Source organism: Phoenix dactylifera, chromosome 8 (assembly GCF_009389715.1).
Source record: "Phoenix dactylifera cultivar Barhee BC4 chromosome 8, palm_55x_up_171113_PBpolish2nd_filt_p, whole genome shotgun sequence".
NCBI classification, from domain to species: Eukaryota; Viridiplantae; Streptophyta; class Magnoliopsida; order Arecales; family Arecaceae; genus Phoenix; species Phoenix dactylifera.
The window spans coordinates 26,269,284-26,290,914 of record NC_052399.1 but is presented as its reverse complement, the minus strand read 5'-3'; the positions used below and the strand labels follow the sequence as shown (position 1 = coordinate 26,290,914).

The window sequence follows — 21,631 nt, the reverse complement described above, 5'->3', positions numbered from 1 at the left end:
AATCTTGACCTTTGATCTTGCAACATTTTATCATCTCTTTTTATAGTAAATTATTGTGGTCTCTCCTTTAACTATATATTTCCATCTTGGCCATGTTTAACCAAGACATCTCTGCATAATAGGCATCACCTGGATTGTTGACATATTCAACCAAAAAAAAAGAAAAGGGAAGACATGCAAGTAGCTTTCTTCCCATTCTATCTCAAGTATTTAATAATTTTATATAAAAAAATATTTATATCCAAATCAGATGAATACTTATAAAAAACTAGTTATCTTAATACCACCATCCCCCAAGGCACCACCCCCCCCCCCCCGCGCCTTTACCACCTCCCAATAAATGGCAAAACTCTCAAAAGATGGTAAACGATCATCCCGCCAACCATATGGACCCCACCTATTAGACCCTGCACCATTGAGGGTGCAAAACTGAGTGTGCCGGCACACGAGTGTCGCTAAGTATCCATATTAGAAAAATAGGAAGTCTGAAAAAAATTCAGACAAAAAGGTCAAGAGATCAGCCCATATCCTCTCCGCCAACCCGATTAGAGCCGTGTCTAAAGGCGCACGCGCAACCACTCTCTCTCTCTCTCTCTCTCTCTCTCTCTCTCTCCGAGATATCTTCTTCTTATTGTAAGGAAAAAGTGGCCTCCAAAAAGGCAGCTTAATTGGGGGGCCATCTCGCCTTCTCCACTGCAGCCATCTCTCTCTCGTGTTCTCTTTTGCCTTCCTCTGGACTCGTCTCTGGTCCTTGGTCTCTTCTTCCTCCCCTTCTCTCTCTGTACGGCTTCATGCCCCACCGGTTCTGACCGCGAAAGAGAGTTCGGAATGCTTCAGAGCTCTCCGGAGTGGTTCTAGTTGATTTCGCCACGGATCTAGCTTCAATTCGATGTAGAAGGTGCGCAGTCCTAGTTCTCCGGTGGAAAGATAGGTTCTCGCGGCGGTTGGAGCGATCTGGAGTGCTGGATCTGGTGGAGTTCCAAGAAGAGATGGATCTGGTGGATTTGGTTTTGGTTGGTAAGAGGAGGGGGGAGTTGAGGTGGTAGGTTTGGTGTGTCTGAAGGGAGATTTGAAGTGATGGCTACTGTTCAGAAGTTGCCGGGTTCGAGTTCGAGCACGGCGAGCAGCTACGGTTCCTGCAGGGTGGATGATGAGCAGTTCCCTGCGGGGATGAGGGTTCTTGTGGTTGATGATGATGTGACTTGCTTGAGGATTTTGGAACACATGCTACAGAGGTGCCGGTACAATGGTGAGTATGTTCCTTGCCCTGTACTTTAGTGAGATCAGTTTTTTAGTTTTCGCTTAGAATGGCAGGAAGTGATGGCTTCTGCATGTTTTTGATGCATGGCGGATGTTATGGACTATCATAATTTAATGCAATAGACTGATTATCCTGCTGAAAAAAAATATGGCTTGATGACCTGATGTGATATTCTGATGATAATATGCAGGCCATATGGATTAAATCTACCTCAAAGTGTTGAAATAAAATACATTAAACCATGAAGTAAAGCTAGAACTTTGAACACTACTTGCTGATGTTATTAGCTTGTTGCTACCAGTGTCTTTCACTTTTTGTACTCGGAGGACATTTGGTCACCCCACAATGCACAAGTCTGTCCATTTTTTCCCTAGGGATACACAAAGTCGAGGGTAAGTCCCAGAGACATGATCGTTTAAAATTGAGAATCATATCTGACAAACCCTTTGACCATTCCTTGTCATCTATCGAGTGTATTGGCCATCTTTCAAGAAACAAAAGGATCTGTTTAACTTTTCTCTGGGCATTTATAAACCAAGCAAAGATTAGTTGGGATCCACAATTTTGGTAGCATAACTCATGTAAGCTTAGGTAATTGTTAAAAATATCCATCAATCATCACATTGTACTATACTAAACTGAAATGGTTAAAGTCATGGGCAAAAAAGTTTAGAACGATGGAGGAGAATACTTATTATTCCTGATGGGGAAAATATTGGATACGTCGACTTCAGACCAGACCGACTTTGACCTTGGTATAACCGAGGTGGACAACGTCGGCCTCAGCTGAGGAGCCAACCAACTGATGAGAGCAACTTCGTCTCCAATTGACGAGTCAATCAACACGTGCTGACAAGGACTGACAGTTCTGTCAATCGGCTGTCGTGACAGCGACTGGCCGTTGTGGCAGCTCTGCAATTGATGCGCAGCGAGGACCGTATGCCGCCCACGCAGAGCGACATCTATGCTATAGATGTACACTTGACCACTAGTGCACGTCACATCATTCTAGGTAAACGACAAAACAGGCTACCCTATATGAAGAGGCAGTCCGGGAGACCTCAGGGATGACTTACATTATTATTCACAGAGAACTATACTCTGCTGAACTTTCTTCCTTCTATACTATTGTCCCTCTATTCTAACTTAGGCATCGGAGGGTCCCCTTCGGAAACTCTTCGGCAAGCGGACTTCTTGCAGGCCATCCCCGGAGAAAGCTAGTTCTAGCACACCTCGGCCACTTCATCCAACTAGGTTCCTGCCGACTTCGAGGTAATTTTGAGTTGCGCTCCAACCTCGGTCCGGATTTAGCAGCAACAATTTTATTTAAAAGTAGATTGTGATGCATAAGAGCTTGTAAATGGACAAACTAAAAATATAATTCTCTCACGCAGAAGAATGCTTAAAAGTTTAGAAGTTGATAGCCCTAGGGAGTGGAGAAGAGAAAAAAAAAATCATCTGGTTGATGAAAAGCTTGAGATGTTGACGTAAAAGTGTAATTCCATTCCCACTGAGTATGCAGATTTACATAGAACTTCCTCCAGAGATAGAATGAGCCAGAAAATGTTTAATTTGTACTTCATGAAGATCTAGAGATGATGAATTCTAACATTGGAAGATAATAGTTTGATGTGAAACCAAACAAGAAACCCAAGGTCTTAAAGTACTAGGCATGAACCACCTACAGCTTTTTTTAGACTTCATATTAGATTTTAAGGCTTGCTAAGGTGATAACTAGAGTTTACCTGGTTAGGCGGACCTAGGTAAGTGCTTGTAGCTTCTCATAATAGGCCATTAAAGTTTTCAGCCCCAGTGAACTCAGTCATAAGATTCTTAGATTTCCATGATTAGACCTTTTAGTATGCTGAATTCAGTGTATTTGCCTTATAGCACTCCAACTACTAGAAGGGGGCCTGTAGAATTTCCAAGTTCAATGAATTTGTTCACAAGCCTTTTATTCTCAAACAATGAGGCTGCTGAATTTTTTAGTATGAAGAATTTGTTCTGAAGCGTCTCAGTCTCCTACAAAGTGGTCTTTTGTATGTCTACATTGAGTGAATTTGGTTACTAGTTTCATATTCTACAATTGATGAACTTAAACATGTACATATTTGTTTCATTCCTCGGGCTTCTAAAGATCCTATATATGATGAACAAGGTTGAGTGCACTTACAACTCTCATACACTTGCAGTTAACAAGTAACCATAAGCTTAAACCTGAAGTCAGAAAGTCCTTGTTCTGTGGCTCAAACCCAATCATAAGCCACATGACCATGTTCATGCCCTATATATTATCAAACAGAAAAACATGTTTTCCAAGATATTAAGTATGAAATGAACTCAATCATTGGTGGGTAATTTGTGACAGACAATAAAGGGACTACTAATGCCTAAACACTTAATGGCCTCCTTAGCATTAATTAGCTCTTCGCTCCACATGTGGGTTAGAACCCGTTGCAAAGCTCGATTGGATTAATATTTACTGATAAAATAGCACATTCATTGAGGGCCTGCAGTACTTAATCTGGACTTCCTATACATTTTCCGACTTCTCTCCTTTATTGTACAAGTAATTTGAGGCACACTAAGCCAATGATAACCTGCTTAGCCTAACTTTGAAACTCATGTTAGATCATTTGGGGCTTATTCCTGAAAATCACATGCCCAATATATGAATTAGCCTAATGAGATTTTTTTGAGTTAACCAAAATTTGGTCATGCAAAATATTTCTTGTTAATCAATATTGACTGACTCACTTGTAATTTCATTAGTTGAATAGTCATAGTCTTTGCAAATAAGTCCTAAAATGTGCGCTGGTTGCTCTCCAGTCTTAGAAAGAAAATCTCTAAGCCCGTCAAAGATCCAAATTAATTCTACCAAGGGCTTTCATTCTCTTTCTCTGTTAGTCATTTTCCCCTCCTTTCTTCTGTCAATAGCTTCTCTTTCTCGCCTTATCTTATATCCTACCCTTGTAATTTGTGCCCATTGCTATTGTACAATAGAAAGGGAACATTTTTGAATCAGATTAAAACCTTTTTTGTGCTAGAACCAGTAAAGAGGTCCATTTCCTTCTTGGAGGTTACATCAAGTGGCATTACAACCTTGTTGTCCCACTTCAAGAATGGTGAGTTGGACCTTATGCTGATGCAAAGTTGTGAGCCCTTGTAAGGGTGGCTCGGTGCACGAGGCTCCTGCCATTGTAGGATCTAAGGCGGGTCAGATGTATGCAACATTGCCTACATGTGGAGAGACTAATTCCGTGTTTTAAACCCATGACCTCCAGGGCACAATGGAGCAACCTTACCGTTGTGCTGAGTCTCACCTTCAACTATGAGCCCGTCATGAGAATGAATAAATATGGTAATGGCAATGGATGTCAAGGGAAGGTACAAGCTATTGGAGTTGTGTAATATGACCAAAAATTCAACTCTTGTTCATCCTTCGACGTCTACAGAAACCTCCAAGCCAAACATGGAGGATAAGTGTCTACTACAAATTAAAGGAGATAAAATCAAATTCTTCTCCTCCAAAAATTAGTGTAGTTGTTAGAGCATATGGTTAAAGGAACTAAGGAGGTTGAAAAAGCATCAAGTGATGAACAGAAGGTGCACATACTTTTGTGAGAGAACATCAATTTGTGACGGAAAGCAGATATTATTGTAATCTTCAATAGGAGAATCTTGAAACATTGTCCACAAATTAGTAATTCAGAAAGCCACATTTGAAGTAAGAGGTGTCAAAACTTGGTCTCTTTTCTGGATGGACAATGCAAAGATGAAGTGCTTTGTGATTTCAATTTGATGATGGAGGATTTAATTGTGCATTTGTGCTGTTTCATATCCATGATACATTGTGCCTGCAAACTTTTGGCATGATATATGTTGCATACCTATGCACCATCTGTGCCAAATTGTTTCATTATTTAGAATAATATATACTAACACATGTCTGCTGAAATGCTTTTTGATATGGACTATGCATGGTGATAATTTGTCTTATCCTTGTAACCATCTTGAGCAATCTTGTTTCTATTCTAGATGGTTTTGAAACTACTCCACAATAATACCGTTATATATATATATATATATATATATATATTCCATACATCAACATTATTATGCCAAATATATATTATGGGGTTGTTAATATGTGCCTATAATCAAATGTCCACTTAGTTGTTTTTTGTCAGTTTTAAGATTTTTGTTTTGTATTGAGCACAAATGATTGTTTGATGTTATTTATGACCCCACACTTTGGAACTATGAAATGCACATAATAAATAATAATCCAAAGAGCTATTAAAGATGATTTATGTGTCTAGTTCCGCCGACTAGTTAAAGACTAACTGTACATGTTTAACATATTTTTGTACACCATTGAGCAAATAAATTAGTTTAGGTTGAAAGAGAATTGATTAAAATAGTGTAGCTTAGTGCATTAGTTGCAAATTTCTTGGGGAAATTGAGGTCCACCAACTTGTTTGACTACCATTCTACATCTAGTCCTTGTTGACTTAGAACTTTATTCCAGGTCCTGGATTTTACATTAGTAGCTTTAAGCATTTGGTGAAACAAGTAGTTCACCAGAACCAGAGTCCATAACCTATCTATTCAGTAAAATATGTACCTTACAATATAGATTGGTAAAATTTGGTACCTATATCCTACTTAATGGCCCTTTTTTGAGCTACTCGTTTATTAATTATGCTTATTAGTAAGCATAAATAATGCTTTCCAATGTGTTGCTGCTGGATGCTATTTAAATGATTTCAGTCCAATAGTGAATCCTTCTATAATTTGCTAAGATTGCATAATGCTGGATTACTAGTGCATGGTTTAAAAACATAACCTTGTTTGTAGAAAGGGACCATGAATAAGTTATCTATTGCTCTCCTTGGAAGCTAATTCATTTTATGCACAAAATACCTGCATATTTTTGTGCCTCCATTGATCTATAAAGTACAATCTCATCATTGCTTTCACTTTGCACAAGGTTGCAATACAAGATTGTTTTAGGGGTTTTTTGCATGTATGCCCTCTAAAATATACAAAATTGTATGGATACCCTCGTAAAATTGCTATTTGCATGTATACCCTCATAAAATACTTATTTTGTATGTATACCCTTCTTTATATATATATATATATATATATATATATATATATATATATATATATATATATATATATATATATATATATATATATATATATATATATATGCACCCATACCATCTAACGCCGCTAAAAAATAAATGATTTAAATTTGAAATGACTGAAATACCCTTATAGTAGATGCGTAAAAAAAAATTATAAGGATACATATGTAAATAGCAACTTTGCAAAGGTGTTCATGCAATTACACATATTTAGGAGGGTATACATTTAAAAAAATCCATAAAAATGATCAAAATTCAGTAAAGATAATTCTGTTATTCTTAATAAAAAAAGATGACGAAAAAAGATTAATATTATCATGTCACATGATCTCATGTTAATATCAACTCTTATAGAATGAATCATATTGCTTTTACGAAATTCTTGCCTAAAAAAAAACAACTCAATAGTTACAAATCACTAAAAAATATTATAATAGTCTAAACATCTATAATGAATTTAAATTTGATATGCTTTAATCTTTTAAAAATAATGAAGAATATATAGGTGTCATAGATTTAATAATGATAATTATATCAAAATCAAATGGAGAATAGGATTACTAAAATGGTCACCTAATATTCCAACTTGACCGAGTCATGATCTTATAAAGAAAATTGACAATGTAGCTCAATCTTTTTTTGAGCTGTGGATCCAACTGAATCATAAAAAACTTAGCAAGTTCTAACCGAGTTTTGATCTTTTTTTTAATAATTTTTTGAATGTATACGCTTCTAAATATGAGAAATTGCATGAATACCCTTGTAAAGTTGCTATTTGCGTATATACCATTATAACTTTTTTCTGCATATCTACTCATAAGGGTATATCAGTCATTTTAGTTTTAAGCTATTTATTTTTAACGACATTAGATGGTACGGGTATATATGCAAAAAAGAAAAAAAAGAAGGATATACAAGTAAATAGTAATTTTACGAGGCTATTCATACAATTTCATATATTTAGGAGGGTATATATGTAAAAATTTCTTTTTTTAGACAATGGCATTCCAATCTTATGTCAATTGCCTGTTGGTGATTTAACTTATTTTCTGAATTTATAATCAACTAATTTGATCATTTCTTAATTTCTTATGCAAGTCTATAGCTGCCTAGCATAGTGATGATAATTTTCAATATCTTGCAGTTACAACTTGCTGTCAGGCTACAAAAGCTTTATCCCTTCTTAGAGAAAGGAAAGGTGGTTATGATGTGGTGATAAGTGATGTTCATATGCCTGACATGGATGGATATAAGCTACTTGAACTTGTTGGACTTGAAATGGATCTTCCTGTTATTAGTGAGTAATATTCTGTTTACTATTTTTTTGTAGTTTCTTTTCAATTAGGATATAACCTGCTAGATTTTCAATTTGCAGTGATGTCCGCTGATGGGAGAACTAGTGCTGTGATGAGAGGGATAAAGCATGGGGCATGTGATTATTTGATTAAGCCTGTACGCATAGAAGAGTTAAAGAACATATGGCAGCATGTTATTAGAAAAAAATGGAACGAAAATAGAGATCTTGAACATTCAGGTACCATGGAGGAATCTGATCGTTTTAGACGTGCTGTTGATGATACTGAGTATGCTTCATCAGTGAATGATGGAACAGATGGTACTTGGAAATCTCAGAAAAAGAAAAGAGATGCTAAAGAAGATGAAGATGATGGTGAACTGGACAACGAGGATCCTTCTGCATCAAAGAAGCCACGTGTGGTATGGTCAGTGGAGCTCCATCAGCAATTTGTCAGTGCTGTGAATCAACTTGGCATTGACAGTATGAACATTGATCACCATGGTTTTTTCTTTAGTTTACGATATAATTTAAATCATAAGACATCTTGCTGGAGTCTGAAAACCATCTTGTACATATATATAATCCATGCATGTGCAAACACACATATGTAACTGAACTTGGTTCTGTGATTATACATTGAAACGCATGCTTGCAAATATGTACTTCATGCATTATTGATGGATTTTTCTCAACTGTGCACAGAGGCTGTCCCTAAGAGAATTCTAGAATTGATGAATGTTCCTGGCCTGACTAGGGAAAATGTTGCAAGCCATTTGCAGGTCTGACTCTAACTTCAAATAAATTTTTTTTGGAAGTAGATGATTTTAATTGTCATAGGGAAGTTATTTCAAGCTTTGGTAAGTAAAACTAAAGGGGTTATGCTTATTGCATTTTTTTCCTGTTTACAATTTGGACTGTATAATGTTTCAATTCTGTCAGGTATCTCATTGACCTAGAGTTCTTTTTCCCTTTTTTTTAAAAACTCTGGTGTCTCAAATACTCATTTGTTCCCATCTGTCATGGCACAAATGAAGTTAGAATATTGTGATCACTGATCGGATTCTACAAAATCATGATATATATCGCTAAACAGGTTTGCCAAGAATGCTAGTTGGAAACGTACATCAGGTGATTAAGGGTATTACCTGTATTGTTCAGTAGGTTTTGGTATAAACTACTAATTCATTGCTTGCAAAAAAATATTCTAGAAGTTTTATTCTTATGCTTAGCTTTACCTGAAATGATTCTTGACCAATGTATCCTTTTATTGATCTGTAGTTCCATATTTTGGCAAAGTATCTGACTCCATTTAAAGTTTAATTTGGTAACTTGAGCCTAGAAACTAGCCTATAGACAGGGTTAACAATACCATAACGTGACTAGTACTGACTCTTTGACTAGTAAAATTGGTCTGTTAATGGGATCCCATAGGTCAACTTCCTTTAAACTTCATCAAGTTCCACAAGACAGATCTTATTTCATTTAAGTTGCTCTAGCTTTTTATATAATTTTAGTCGGATTGTCAAATACAATGTCGTTGTGAACATATAAATAATGTATAATATTGATAAAATCAAGATTTATACTCTTGCCACTGGATCCTGTATCATTAACTTATCAATATGGGATGGGTTGGTATGGTGTACTATTAGAGTTGGCACAGTAGTTGTACCATGTCTCGTTACAGCTCCATACCAAGCCCATATACTGTAAATAATGTCAATGTGACAATTTAAGAATATTGGGTACTATAATGTAGCAACCATGAAATATGTTCAACAAATTGTGCCTTTCAAAGTAAATAATGTCTATTTGACAATTTAAAAATCCTAAGATTTTTATAAACCTATTGTCACATGAAGAAGAAAAACAGATTATACGGTAGTGATAATATGAGTGATGCACTATTGTACTTTGGTAACATTAAAAGATGATATAGTTACTTTTAATATACAATTTCATATTTGGCCAAAAATAAATTAAGCACGTGATTTGATGAATCTAGTAGCAAAAGCCAGTAGAATTATGATTACAAACATGGGATGTTTCTTGTGCATATGTGAGTTAAGAACAATGGCAACAGCTAAAAGTGGAAAATTATTATTTTAATAGCATAATGCTTGTGAAAAGGGACACAGGAAAAATAAAAAATATCTAATAGCTGTTATATCTCATAAAAAACTCGTTCATAACAAGAGAATGTTGTTCTGAAGCCTGAGTGATCACAGAATTTAAAGTACTCATCAATTATGAAGTAACTGCCAATGAAGAAAGAAATATCCTTCCAAGAGGGAGAATCATTGCTTGGAAGCTCGAAATGGAAAGCTTTCCTTAGCAGCACCTAGGACGCACCTAGTGGATCAAGTAACTTTGGCTATATGTTTTCAAAGGTATCAATTTGGTCAGTTCTATGTTGATTTTGTGCTTTTCATGCAAGCTTGGGTTAAGACTTGTATGAAAAGGAGAGATTGATGAGGAAATCAAACAGAAAGTTTAAAGAAGCTAATTAATGATTTGCAATTTGATGTTCAACTTTCTGTTATAGTTTCCTTTTGCATCATTGAATAATTTTTCTGAATTTTAAGATATTTTTTGCTAAAACAGTTGTAGTATATTAGTTGATTCATCATGCCAATATTTGACTTTTCTTCTCCCATCCCATTTGTAAAAAACGTTGAGCAAATTCGTGCCATTAATTTCAAGGAGGACATTCTCCTTGCTAGGGGCCATTCTGATGCAGTCTTATGGTGGAATTTGATTGAAACATCAAGTTAGCCATAGTTGAAGGTACAGCTTTCAAAGTTAGTTTCTATGCCTTTAAATGTGTGATATTGCTTTCTAAGTGGTTGCCCTATGTGATTTGTCTGGAAGAGTTAAGTAGCAGACATGCTAATGAGGGGAACAGCCTGAGAGCAGATTCTCCAAAGGTGTCTATTAACTTAGTTCTATAGTGGGATAGAAAGAGGCAAGCTTTTTGTGATGGGAACTCATTTATCTTTGAAGCATGAATCATAGGCCTAACAACAAACATCATAACATGAGATAGAAGGAAGCAAGCTTTTTGTGAAGGGAACTCATTTATCTTTGAAGCATGAATTATGAGCGTAATGACAAAAATCATAACATAAGCTACTTTTTAAAACATATTCACATGAACATCAGATTACTTAATCATAAAACCCTCACTAGCCATTTGTTCATTTCATGGGTAATTCTCAAAAGATGACTTAGATGCTTTTACTTCATTATAAACTGCAAATACCAATATGGCATAGAATGCCTGTTCATACTCAATGATTTATATTTTCTGTTATTACTCTACTGAGCTTTATTCATTACAAAGATGCACCTCGTGCTTATAGGGTAAAGAAAAGATATTTATGCTATTCTTGAAAAATATGAACAAAATTTTCACCAGCAATTTGGTAAAAACGTGCAGAAATTCAGACTATACTTGAAGAGGTTAAGTGGGGTTGCTCAAAACCAGAGCGTGCTTCCTAATTCATTCTGTGGATCTGTAGAACCAAATGCCAAATTGGGCTCATTGGGCAGATTTGATTTCCAAGCTTTGGCTGCTTCAGGTCAAATTCCACCACAAACTCTAGCTGCTTTGCATGTCGAGCTCTTAGGCCGACCTTCAGGCAGCTTAGGGTTGCCAGCAGTTGATCAGCCAGTTCTCCTACATGCCTCGATGCGAGCACATAAGTGCATTCCTGTTGAACAAGGAGTGGCATTTGGTCAACCTCTATTGAAATGCCAATCCAGTACACAGAAGCAGCTCCCTCAGTCCAACATTGTTGTTGAAGACATGTCCTCTGGTTTTTCAGCTTGGTCTAGTAATCAATTCAGTGCAACAGGTACTGCTGGTAATCTTGGGGCAGTGAACAAAAGTCAGAGTGGTAACTTGCTGGTGCAGATGTTACAACAGCAACACCCATACCCTGTGCTGCCAGAATCTAATCATGCAATTAATGTACAACCTTCTTGTCTTATAGCTCCCTCGCAGTCATCAAATGGTTTCCAGATAGGGAACAGTCATGTTCCGATAAATCCGAACTCTACAGTGGATACTGCTCTGTCATCCACAAGCTTTCAGGTCAGGAGCAATGCTCTTCCTGTTAATCAAAATTCTAACTATACTAACAGCAGCACAGTCATGGATTACAACCTGATATCTTCTCAGTCACATAATGTACCATTGGATATGGAACAAGTCTCAAATGGAGACTTGAAGAATGTTGGTGTGCTAAATGGGTACTCAGTTCCAGGATCAGTTTCACCATCGGTGTCATCCTGCTCAATTCGTACAGAAAGCTGCACTGGTTGGCAGGTGCAGAACTCAATAGTAAATGTTGCTCCAGCAAGTAGATTGCCCACTCACTTGCCTAGCTTGTGCATTCAAGGATCTGACTCAAAAACGAGTGCATTGCCAGACCAAGGACGAGGGAGGAATCTTGGATTTGTGGGTAAGGGTACATGCATCCCCAGCCGGTTTGCTGTGGATGACAATGAATCTCCAACTAATGACCCGAGTCATTGGAATACATGCATTGGTAATGAAAGGGTCAGAGTGAAGCAAGAGACTGTTTTGGATTTTGGAGATGGTTCTGGAGTCGAGAATTCTAAGTTACCACATTTCTCTTCGAATGATCTCATGGGTGTTCTGTCCAAGTAGGTAATTAAGTCCCACAAATCTGCTTTATTTCTTATTTTAAATAGGAAAACAAAATCATGCAGATTGTGTTTGCATTATTGGCTTATCCTTCTTATCAATACCTCAGATTTTTGTGTGATTAATAGATAAGGATTTTTCTATGTGTTCAAGATAAATTAAAGATTCATTGCTCATTAGTCTGTTGCAAAATTAGAAAGAGTTGATCTCTGGTAAATGACATATTGTGCTTATGTCTTGAAGAGCATAGTATCAAATATGATTATTAGGCTAACTATGCTACTCCATCAGGTCTTTTGCTTGCTAATAGCTTATTTCAGATATGGAGTTAATTTGTGCGCCAGGCACAAGCGACATAGGACTGCATTCCTGTGCATAAATCTTAGATCTTGAGGCTTGACTGATGACAGTTGAGCTCATAACGTGCCATGTGTCTTGTTGCCTGATCCTGTCGCTAGGCAAGTGCTGTTCTGTGCTTGATAAATATCATGTTTTGATTAAGATCAATTACTTTATAACAATATCAAAAAAATTGCCTAAATAAGGAGAGAACTTATTAGGGAGAGAGAGCGGAAGGGGGGACTTACCTTGTCGGTGGCGGCCAACGTTGAAAGAGAGAGAGGCTCGAAGGAGCTAGGGTACGGTTGGAGCCTCGAGGGAAGTCATCGGAGTGGGGAAGGTTGGGGAGACTTTTATAGGCCGAACTGACCTGAATGGCCAAATCGTCCCAGGTTAGCATCGATTCCTTTTGGTACTGGCCGAACCGCTTGGTTTGGGTCGGTTTAGTGTTCCCTGATTGCATGTGACAAATTCCTAAAAATATTTTTTAAACAAATATGAATATAACTAATGTTTGATTCATATCCATATTATTCTTAGATAAATATAGATATACATACAGTTATACATTACTTACAGACATATATACGAGAATATGGATACATATGTAAACATGTATCTGCATTCATTAATATTAAGTAATAATGAACATTAAAAAATGTTAAACCTGTCCTTTCTCTTGGTTCACATGTCTTCATCATTCTTAAAGAAAGAGAGAAAAAGAAAATTGGTCTAGAAGAGAAAACAAAAGAGAAATCAATTTCAATAATTGAACATCACTTTAATATCCAATTTGGAATTGGACTTGAAGCTTCAGACTGGACTTCACTTAGATAAAAAAGGCCTAAAGTGGAGAGGTCTTGGAGACGGACGTCTTGGACATGAACCCATTGGTAATCTTGTTTTTGAATTTGTTTTAATCAAAGTTCGAAATATTGAGAATCCATTCCATATCGACCAAGGATGGTTAAGGCACACACCATATTGAGGATCGTACTAGCAAAGGGTATCAATGGGTGCCATACACCCTTGGTACAACCCTTTTTGGCTCCAAACTTTGGTTCTAAATTTTTTTAGTAATATTTTCTTATCTGACTTTATGTTTTTAATTGTATAAATTGGGAATATGAAGTTTCTAGCTTAAAAATGGTTTTAAACTGGTCAATCTAATGGGAAAACCCTTGCAGCAACCTGTCCCATCTTCCCCTTATTTCAACGTTCAAATAATTAAAAACAAGGGAAAAGCACACTTTAGCCCACTTCCGAAGTGACACCTTGATATCGCTCAATTTGGGAGTGGTTTTAGATAGGTTTGGGAAAAACCATCAATCCATCCCTGAAGTGCTTGATCCACACATCATTAGAGTGGGTTGGGGGTAGTTTGTATCATTTTTGCTTGAACCAAGCCTCCTTGTATCATACCAAGCCTTCCTGTATTGAGCCAGACCCCCATGTATCCAAGAGGTCTCTATGGTACTCATTAATGGGTATGCACCGAACTGTTTGGGATGTCAAACCGGGGTATTAATTTAAATAAGTTGTCTGAATTACAATAGGGCTAATTTGTCTGATTTGACTTATTCTTGACTAAAAGTCAGTGCATGGCAAATATTTTATATGGATTGATTTCGGTCCATCAAAAGAACCAAGATTATGGACAATGTTTCATTTTGGCCTGAAACCCTGGTCCGTGAGGCATTAGATGGTTTGTTGCATCAGCTGGAATTTCTCGACAAGTAATCTCCTTCAAGAAGCAAGAATAATGGTGATGAGGTTGGCTGAAATCCTGATGCTGTGGGTGGATGTGGAGAGTGTGCAGGGGAGAAGAACTTTTATGAAGAAGACTGAAAAGGATGGTAGAGAGGTCAAGAAAAGAGTTGACAACAAAAGACAATATATTTAAATTGCCATATAAACTCAATAATGATTCTCAAAATCTTACATGATCTAATGACTTCTCTTGGAAGTTAGTAGTTTAGAAAGATCCTTGATAATGCTAACCCTAGGCTACTTTTGTTCTAGACTGCACATTTATTGAGAGGTATCTGTTATGACTAAAATACTATTAGGCTATAAAGCATGGAAATAGAAGAATGATATGAATATGGCATCGTCTGAATATGGTGATATGGCAGATTCTAAGAAAATGGGATATTATATGATTATATAGGTATATATATTTGTATATAATATATCCATATATGTTTGTGTATGTTTGATTGTGTATGAGATGGACTATGCTCATCTCAATAAAGAGAATCTACTCTCAATATTGGAGCGTCCAAATCGAAGATTCACACTATTGGGAACAATCTATACCATTAAAAATGCCTACAAACTAAAAATTATACATACATATATATATATATTATATATATATACATTATATATATATACATATATATATATATATACATATATATATACATATACATATATATATATACATATACATATATATATATACATATACATATATATATACATATACATATACATATGTATATACATATACATATACATATGTATATACATATACATATATATAATATATCAAGGTCGGAGAAACTGGTACTGGGCACCGTACTGGTTCTCTGTTGGGATGACTTGGTATGGGCCATGCCGGGCTAGTACCGAGAGAGGGCACGACACTGGGAGAGAGGAAGAGAGAGAGAGAAAGCAGGGGAGGGAGGCCGGCGGAGGCCGCGGCAGGCGATGCCGCTGTTGTTCCTCTTTTTCGAACGAAACAGGGGTCTGGCCGTGGCTAAAATATTTTGCGATTTTTAAATGAAGTAGCAAGAGATTTACCAACTTTTCTTAAAAATCGCAATTTTTTTTAATTTTGGAATTCTTAAGTGAAATCAACAAGCAATTTGCCGACTTCACTTAAAAATTTCAAAATTTTTTAGCCGCGGCCTGACCTTGTTTCGTTCGAAACAGAAGAACCGGGCCGTGGCCTTGGCTGCTGCGGCCCCTCGCAGCCCTCCACCAGTGTTCGCCACCTCTTCTTCTCCCTCCCTCCCTTGGTTGCTCTCTCTTTCCTTCTTCTTCGGCTCCAACAAGCGTATCGTTTTTACAATCGGAACTGTATCAGTGAGCCACTGGGACGGCTCGGAATGGGTGGAACCGCCTGGTTCGGGATGGTTCCGCCGACCTTATATATGTATGTATATATACGTATGTACATACATACATATATACTAGCAATAGGACATGTGCAATGCATGTTTGTTAGAAGAAAGGAGGGAGGGAGGGGGAGAGAGAGAGAGAGTGATCGAGTTCAATATGTTTAGGAGTTGAATTTGATAGCCAATTTGTTTGAGGGTCGAATTAAAAAGAGAGATAGAGCCCAATTTATTTGAGAGTTAAAAAAGGTTATTAGGAAAGGTGAAGAAAGTATCTGTGGTAGTTGATGTTGAGAAAGTCAATTAGGTAAGTAACATATTCTTAAGATACATAAGAAGGGTATTCTTGGTAGAAAATTTGACAGTCATAATCTAGAGAGAATAATCCTTGATTTCGAAACTCGTATATATGTGTGCGTGCATGCACGTCTGTCTGTGTATGTGTACTTATGTATACATATATGCTACATACATACATATGTATTAATATGTATGTATATGTACATGTAAGTATGTATATGTGTGTGTATGTCTCCATTAAAAAGGTCAACATTCATTTAGAAAAATCTCTCCGTTGTACACCTCATTATCTAGGAAGTACTTTGAGTATTAGGGAAGTATTCAGATCCTTTTTTTAATATTATTAAAGTAAAAAGGATACTGAAGTACTAACACATATGCCTAGACATCCTTGACTAGTATTGGTATATGATCAAATACAAATACAGAATCCAATTTGAAGTATCCACGCCTCCTAGCTATTAGGTTAAATGCTTGCAGAAAATGGAATAATTCATCACTAAATTACGACTGTATATTCCAACCAATGTTTGTTCCCTAAAAGTGTTAGGATTTGGCCAGGGCCCAAGGACTATGAAATATCACTCATATGTCTTGAAGTGTTCTTTCTAATGAGTATAAATTGGCTGCAATGTAAAAAAGAAGCAAGGAGTTACAGCATCCATTAGCTTGCTGGTTTCTTGTTGACCACAGCAAATCCTGCCTGTTGGATATGATTGATCTTAGAATCTATACTACATCAAATGTTTTCTACAGATATATCACTAAGAGCACTAAGTGGATTCTTGAGATTGAGAAGAAAGGCATGCATTAATTCCCAGAACAACCCTAGAAATACAATTAGGTCCATTTCCATGTGTCAATGGGCAATAGTTGGAGTTTGGAACAAATTGGTGATATTAAATTCGAAATGAGGGAAAGGAATTTGGTGACCCTAATAAAGAGGGCTAATGCTTGCGCTTAAAATAAAGGTGAATATGGAATTCATAAAGTTGGTAAAGAATCCCTGAAATAACTGGTGGTCCTCTTGGAAAGACATGTAAGTCCATTTGAAACTTGCTGCAATACCTGGTATTATAATATGGAACTACAAGCTTTGAAAGAGAAGTTGACGCTTAAGCATTTGACTATGTATTGATTTGAGAGCCATATTTGCCTAGCCATTCAGAAGTTAGCAACATTAGGATGGCAAGGGAGACACTGATTTTGATAACTAGGAGGAGATTTTGTGATCAATCAATTCTACATGCAAGCTTACAATGCTCAGAACAGTTCTGAATGACTTGAAAGTTAGCTTGAAGTTCTATAAGGTACGATATTTTTGCCAAATTTAGCAGGATGAACCCACACATCAAGACCCATACAAAATCACCATATAAACTTCTGCTTATGTAGAAAATCAAAGGGAGAAGGAAGATGGTTTGAATTGTCAAGAAACCACTAGAACTCAAAATCTTAAGTGGATAGGGAAAAGGTCAGCAATGTAAATCATGCCTAACTCCCCATCCCCACCTTAACATGCAGCCCTCACCATGAATGTTGGGGCATAATTGAGTCAAGACAGAGAAAGATGGGCATAACAGACAACCAGGGAGAATTACATAAATAACCAAACTCAAGGGAATTCAAATCCATGACTTCCAGCAAAACCTGACCTCTGCCACCATTTTAATGAACGATTAGTTCCCAAAAGCTTAAACTGATAGGAAAAGGATCAACAATGTTTATAAGTCTTGACCGAAACAAAGAAAAAGAAAGTTCAAGGAGGCACATATTATCCCCTCGATTCCACCCAGAAAAAGGACTAGTAACTGACCAATTATATTATTGCTGCAAATTCTAGATATCCAGAGGAGGGAAATATGGAGATCAGGTAGAGAGGCATTTTGAAAGGAACCAAAGTAAATCATCTCGATTGTGGTCGAAAATGGTGGCATTAATTGATGGCAGATCCCACTGAAGATATGTAACTAATTGTCATAAGTTAAGGCTATGTCCAAGTTTTCCTAATTGTCGGTATAACTCCTATGCTGGTTTAGCTGGAGGAAATGTCATAACTATCCTTTGCTTGCAGTATTCACATGGGACCCGATTGCCTAATTTACTGCATGACTCCACTTGGGAGGCTACGAAGAAACCCCCAGGTGCTAATTTTATCAGGCTAACATTTTTAATGATGACTGCTGTTCTATATCTGAAACTGATAATCTTTAAGCAGGTTTATTCTGGCAGGGGTTTCGGTGTTACTCCATATTGTATTCCATATGTACTATAGCACATATTTGCTTGCATCATTTAAGGGCGTGTGTTATACTGATTCATGCTGATGTGTGTTATGTCATATCAGTCATTGTATCATATGATACATGGTTATAAAGGCCAACACGGGATGGCATCTGGATGAACTTCACATAGATGCAGTTGATGCTACCCAAGTTGAATATTTAATTCTTCTTTCTCTTGTCCTGTTGTTCATGTTTTCGATACCTATGTCTAGCACTCGTCTATTAGAAACCACAATGCAGCTTTAGTATATCCTAGTGATGGATTTGTTTAAAGTGGTCTCTCTATCCCATGAAAAGCCAGTAATGTAACCTTAATGCACAAGAGAAATGTTTCCACCAAGTCATTTAGCATCTCTGGTATCTTTTAGTGGTGCCATGTTTTTGTATTATTGGCACCATATTGTATGGTATGCATGCTTTATTGGTCCCTAACTGGCATGGGATAATATAAAATATTTTCTTAGTTCTCCAAAACCAAGCAGTATGCTGGAAGGACTCCTGTAGGGCCAGGACAATTTTTGGTGCATGTCTAATGCACAATTGATTTTACAGAAGATATCTTTGAAGTTGGTGCAACAGCCTAGGAAAGAGATTGGAATCTCTATCATGTAACTGAAGAGCAACTGCTCGAAACTTTCAAGTTTGCACATATGCATTACTAATGGTGCAGCACGATAAACATTTATGATAGGATGTAATGATCTGTTAAAACGTGAAATCATTGATGTATCAGGATGTTTACTGTATGTAGTACAGAGTCTAAAATATGGTATAATCCAAGCCATCCTGAAGTTTTCTACCAAGATCTGCTTAAATCTGTGTGCATAACATTTAAGCATGCAATTTTTGGTATAGTAGTCTGAGCATGATCATTTGCCACTTTATTGTGGTGAATGTGTATCCAACAATGTCGCCAATTATGTAATCTGAAGATCGTCGAGTAAAATGTTTTGAGCCATGCAAACAGACAAGCTTTTCTTGCTTCTGGGTGTTGAATTGATTGGTATTTTGCATGGCATGTGCTGCCCTTGGTTCTTAACTCGAAAGGATGTATTCATTTTTGGACATGTATATGCATGTTCCTGTGATTTTGAGCAAGGTTACCATGCTAGAATAATCTGACTGGATTGCTTTCTTTGCAGGGATGGGTTGGCAGGATGCTACCTGAAATCCTGAAGTCCTGAAGCTGCTTCATTATCCTCATCAACATTGAGGGTGCCCATCAAATTATATTATCTGTATATGAGTAATTATACGCTTTTATCCTAATGTTGTCTCTGAGATTGAATATAGCAATCTCTGCTACTTAATGCTCATAGGGAGGTAAATGCTCTATATGCTCCTGTGCTTCTTCCCAGGTCGTTGACAAGGAGATGGGCGTAAAGGAAAGTAATTTCTCTATTGTATGGTAGTTTTTAATGGCATTGTAGAATTCAGGTCACGTCTCTATAAATCGTTTAGATTGTTAGTTTGGTAGAATAATTTATGCCTGTATGGTATGCAAACTGATCCATTTCTATAGTGGAAATGAAGCGCAAACAAGCTGGACGACTTGCTGCTGTATAGTATGCGATCTGATCTATACCAGAAATCATAATTAGTTTGGTGGAAACATCGATCATCAAGCGATGCAAGCAGTTGATAACTTGTCTTAAAGCAGGAGAAATATCAGATTCCTGCAAGAATTAGTAAGATTGTTCGGTATGTTCCACTAAATTAGCTGACTCTGATTGCAGGTTGATTGTATCTAGGTTATCTTACCAGTGCTTGCTATTCTGTTTCTGCTTTTGCTATTCTGCTATCTTACCAATGCTTGCTGATTCCGCAAGACCGTAAAGACCGAAATTTCAGGTGGTCTTAAAAATAGTTTTGTATGAGTGCCTGTGAGGGTGGTTTGTTTTGTACTGCTCATTTTCTTATTTCTCTGAGTTCTTTTCTCTTACAAGCTCCCCCTTGCTCTTGCCCTCTCTCCATTCTGTCATCTTGCCCTTGACTATATCCAAAAACTCGTCCGTACTCAATATGGCCATGCCTCTAATGGTTCCATCCTTCATTACCTAGCTTCAATATTATCTACTCAACAAAGATGATGGAGAAGTGCTATCTGACTATGCTTGTCGTTGATGTCTTGTTCTTTGGGGGGCGATTGTAGCCCTTGTGGCAAAGACAAAGGAGAATAAGGAGGGCTTGATGTTATCCTCTAGGTTTGGGCGGGTGGGGGTTGCAAGAGAAGGGACTGGGGATGGGTCAAGCACTTGGAGGGAGTACTGAAGCAGTAACAATTGCTGAAGCTAGAGAGGCAATGGATGAAATTCACTAATAGGTTGGTGTGAAGGCTAGACCGAGAGGACTAGGGATCTAGTCACGCTAGGTCAGGATGAGTATGTAGAAAAAGAAAGGTTTAACCTTAGGGGGCTGTAGGAGTGATAGGTCAAGGATATGTGGGAGTAGAAGACAACCTAGTTTGCAGAATTTCTAGGATAAACTAAGCATGACCATAACAAGATTTCTTATCACAATGGATGCGAATTGAGATGTTTTAGAATTTCCAGGAGAATATTTTTTTTATATATATTTTTACAATAATTTTGAAAGCAAGAAAATAAATAAAATAAATACTAAAAATAAATTAACTATAAGGCTTGAATCCAAACAATACCTAGAAAGCTAGAGATAATGGAGAACTAGAAAGGCTAAATCTGGACTAGTAAGATTTATCCACCAGAGTTGCATTGATCTTCTCTTGAGGCCTTGTGATAATGAAGAGTACAGGTTTGACCTTTTAACATAATTTTTGTTGCATCTAAGCCATGTTTGATCATCTCTTGAGGCCCTGTTTCACCTCATCGATGATGTTTGATCTTGTTTATCCATCCATTACCTTGTCTCCAGCAAGGTTCGATGATGGCCCCAGGGAAGGTGGCGGACGACGGTAGAAACCCAAAGAACAAGAAGAAAGAAACTTTCAGGTGTGGCTATAGGAGAGGGTGGCGGGGGTTGTTAAATAGATGGCGGAGGCTAGATTTTCTGGCTTCCATCGAAGACTGGAGAGGAGGAAGAGTCCTCCTCCTGCGCCGATTTCTCTGAAATTAGGCTTATGGACCTTATTTTCGTATCAGGGTCAGGCCGAAATTCTAGGCTGGTCAATTGAAACTAGGCCCAGCTCAGATTTTAGGTTGGTCTATGAGCCAGG

The 21,631-nt window shown here is 37.2% G+C and overlaps 1 protein-coding gene across 2 annotated transcripts; it reads left to right on the top strand.

Moving 5' to 3' along the window:
• Positions 1–597: 597 nt before the first annotated feature.
• On the top strand, positions 598–19,989 carry LOC103723735 (two-component response regulator ORR21-like). Of its 2 annotated transcripts, none has more exons than XM_008814752.4 (6): positions 598–1,249; positions 7,565–7,717; positions 7,796–8,197; positions 8,420–8,496; positions 11,157–12,388; positions 19,581–19,989. In XM_008814752.4, the coding sequence occupies exons 1-6, from the start codon at positions 1,078–1,080 to the stop codon at positions 19,612–19,614; spliced, it is 2,070 nt and encodes a 689-aa protein (XP_008812974.2). In that variant the 5' UTR covers positions 598–1,077; the 3' UTR covers positions 19,615–19,989. The 2 variants fall into 2 exon arrangements, with proteins under 2 accessions (XP_008812974.2, XP_008812975.2); XM_008814753.4 differs by having other exon boundaries at positions 599–1,249; positions 11,157–12,392.
• The last annotated feature ends 1,642 nt before the right edge of the window (positions 19,990–21,631 follow it).

Coding starts and splice junctions, on each gene's coding strand:
- LOC103723735 (XM_008814752.4), top strand. CDS start 1,078: ATGGCTACTGTTCAGAAGTTGCCGGGTTCGAGTTCGAGCACGGCGAGC. Junction 1,250..7,564: donor ACAGAGGTGCCGGTACAATG/GTGAGTATGTTC, acceptor AATATCTTGCAG/TTACAACTTGCTGTCAGGCT. Junction 7,718..7,795: donor AATGGATCTTCCTGTTATTA/GTGAGTAATATT, acceptor TTCAATTTGCAG/TGATGTCCGCTGATGGGAGA.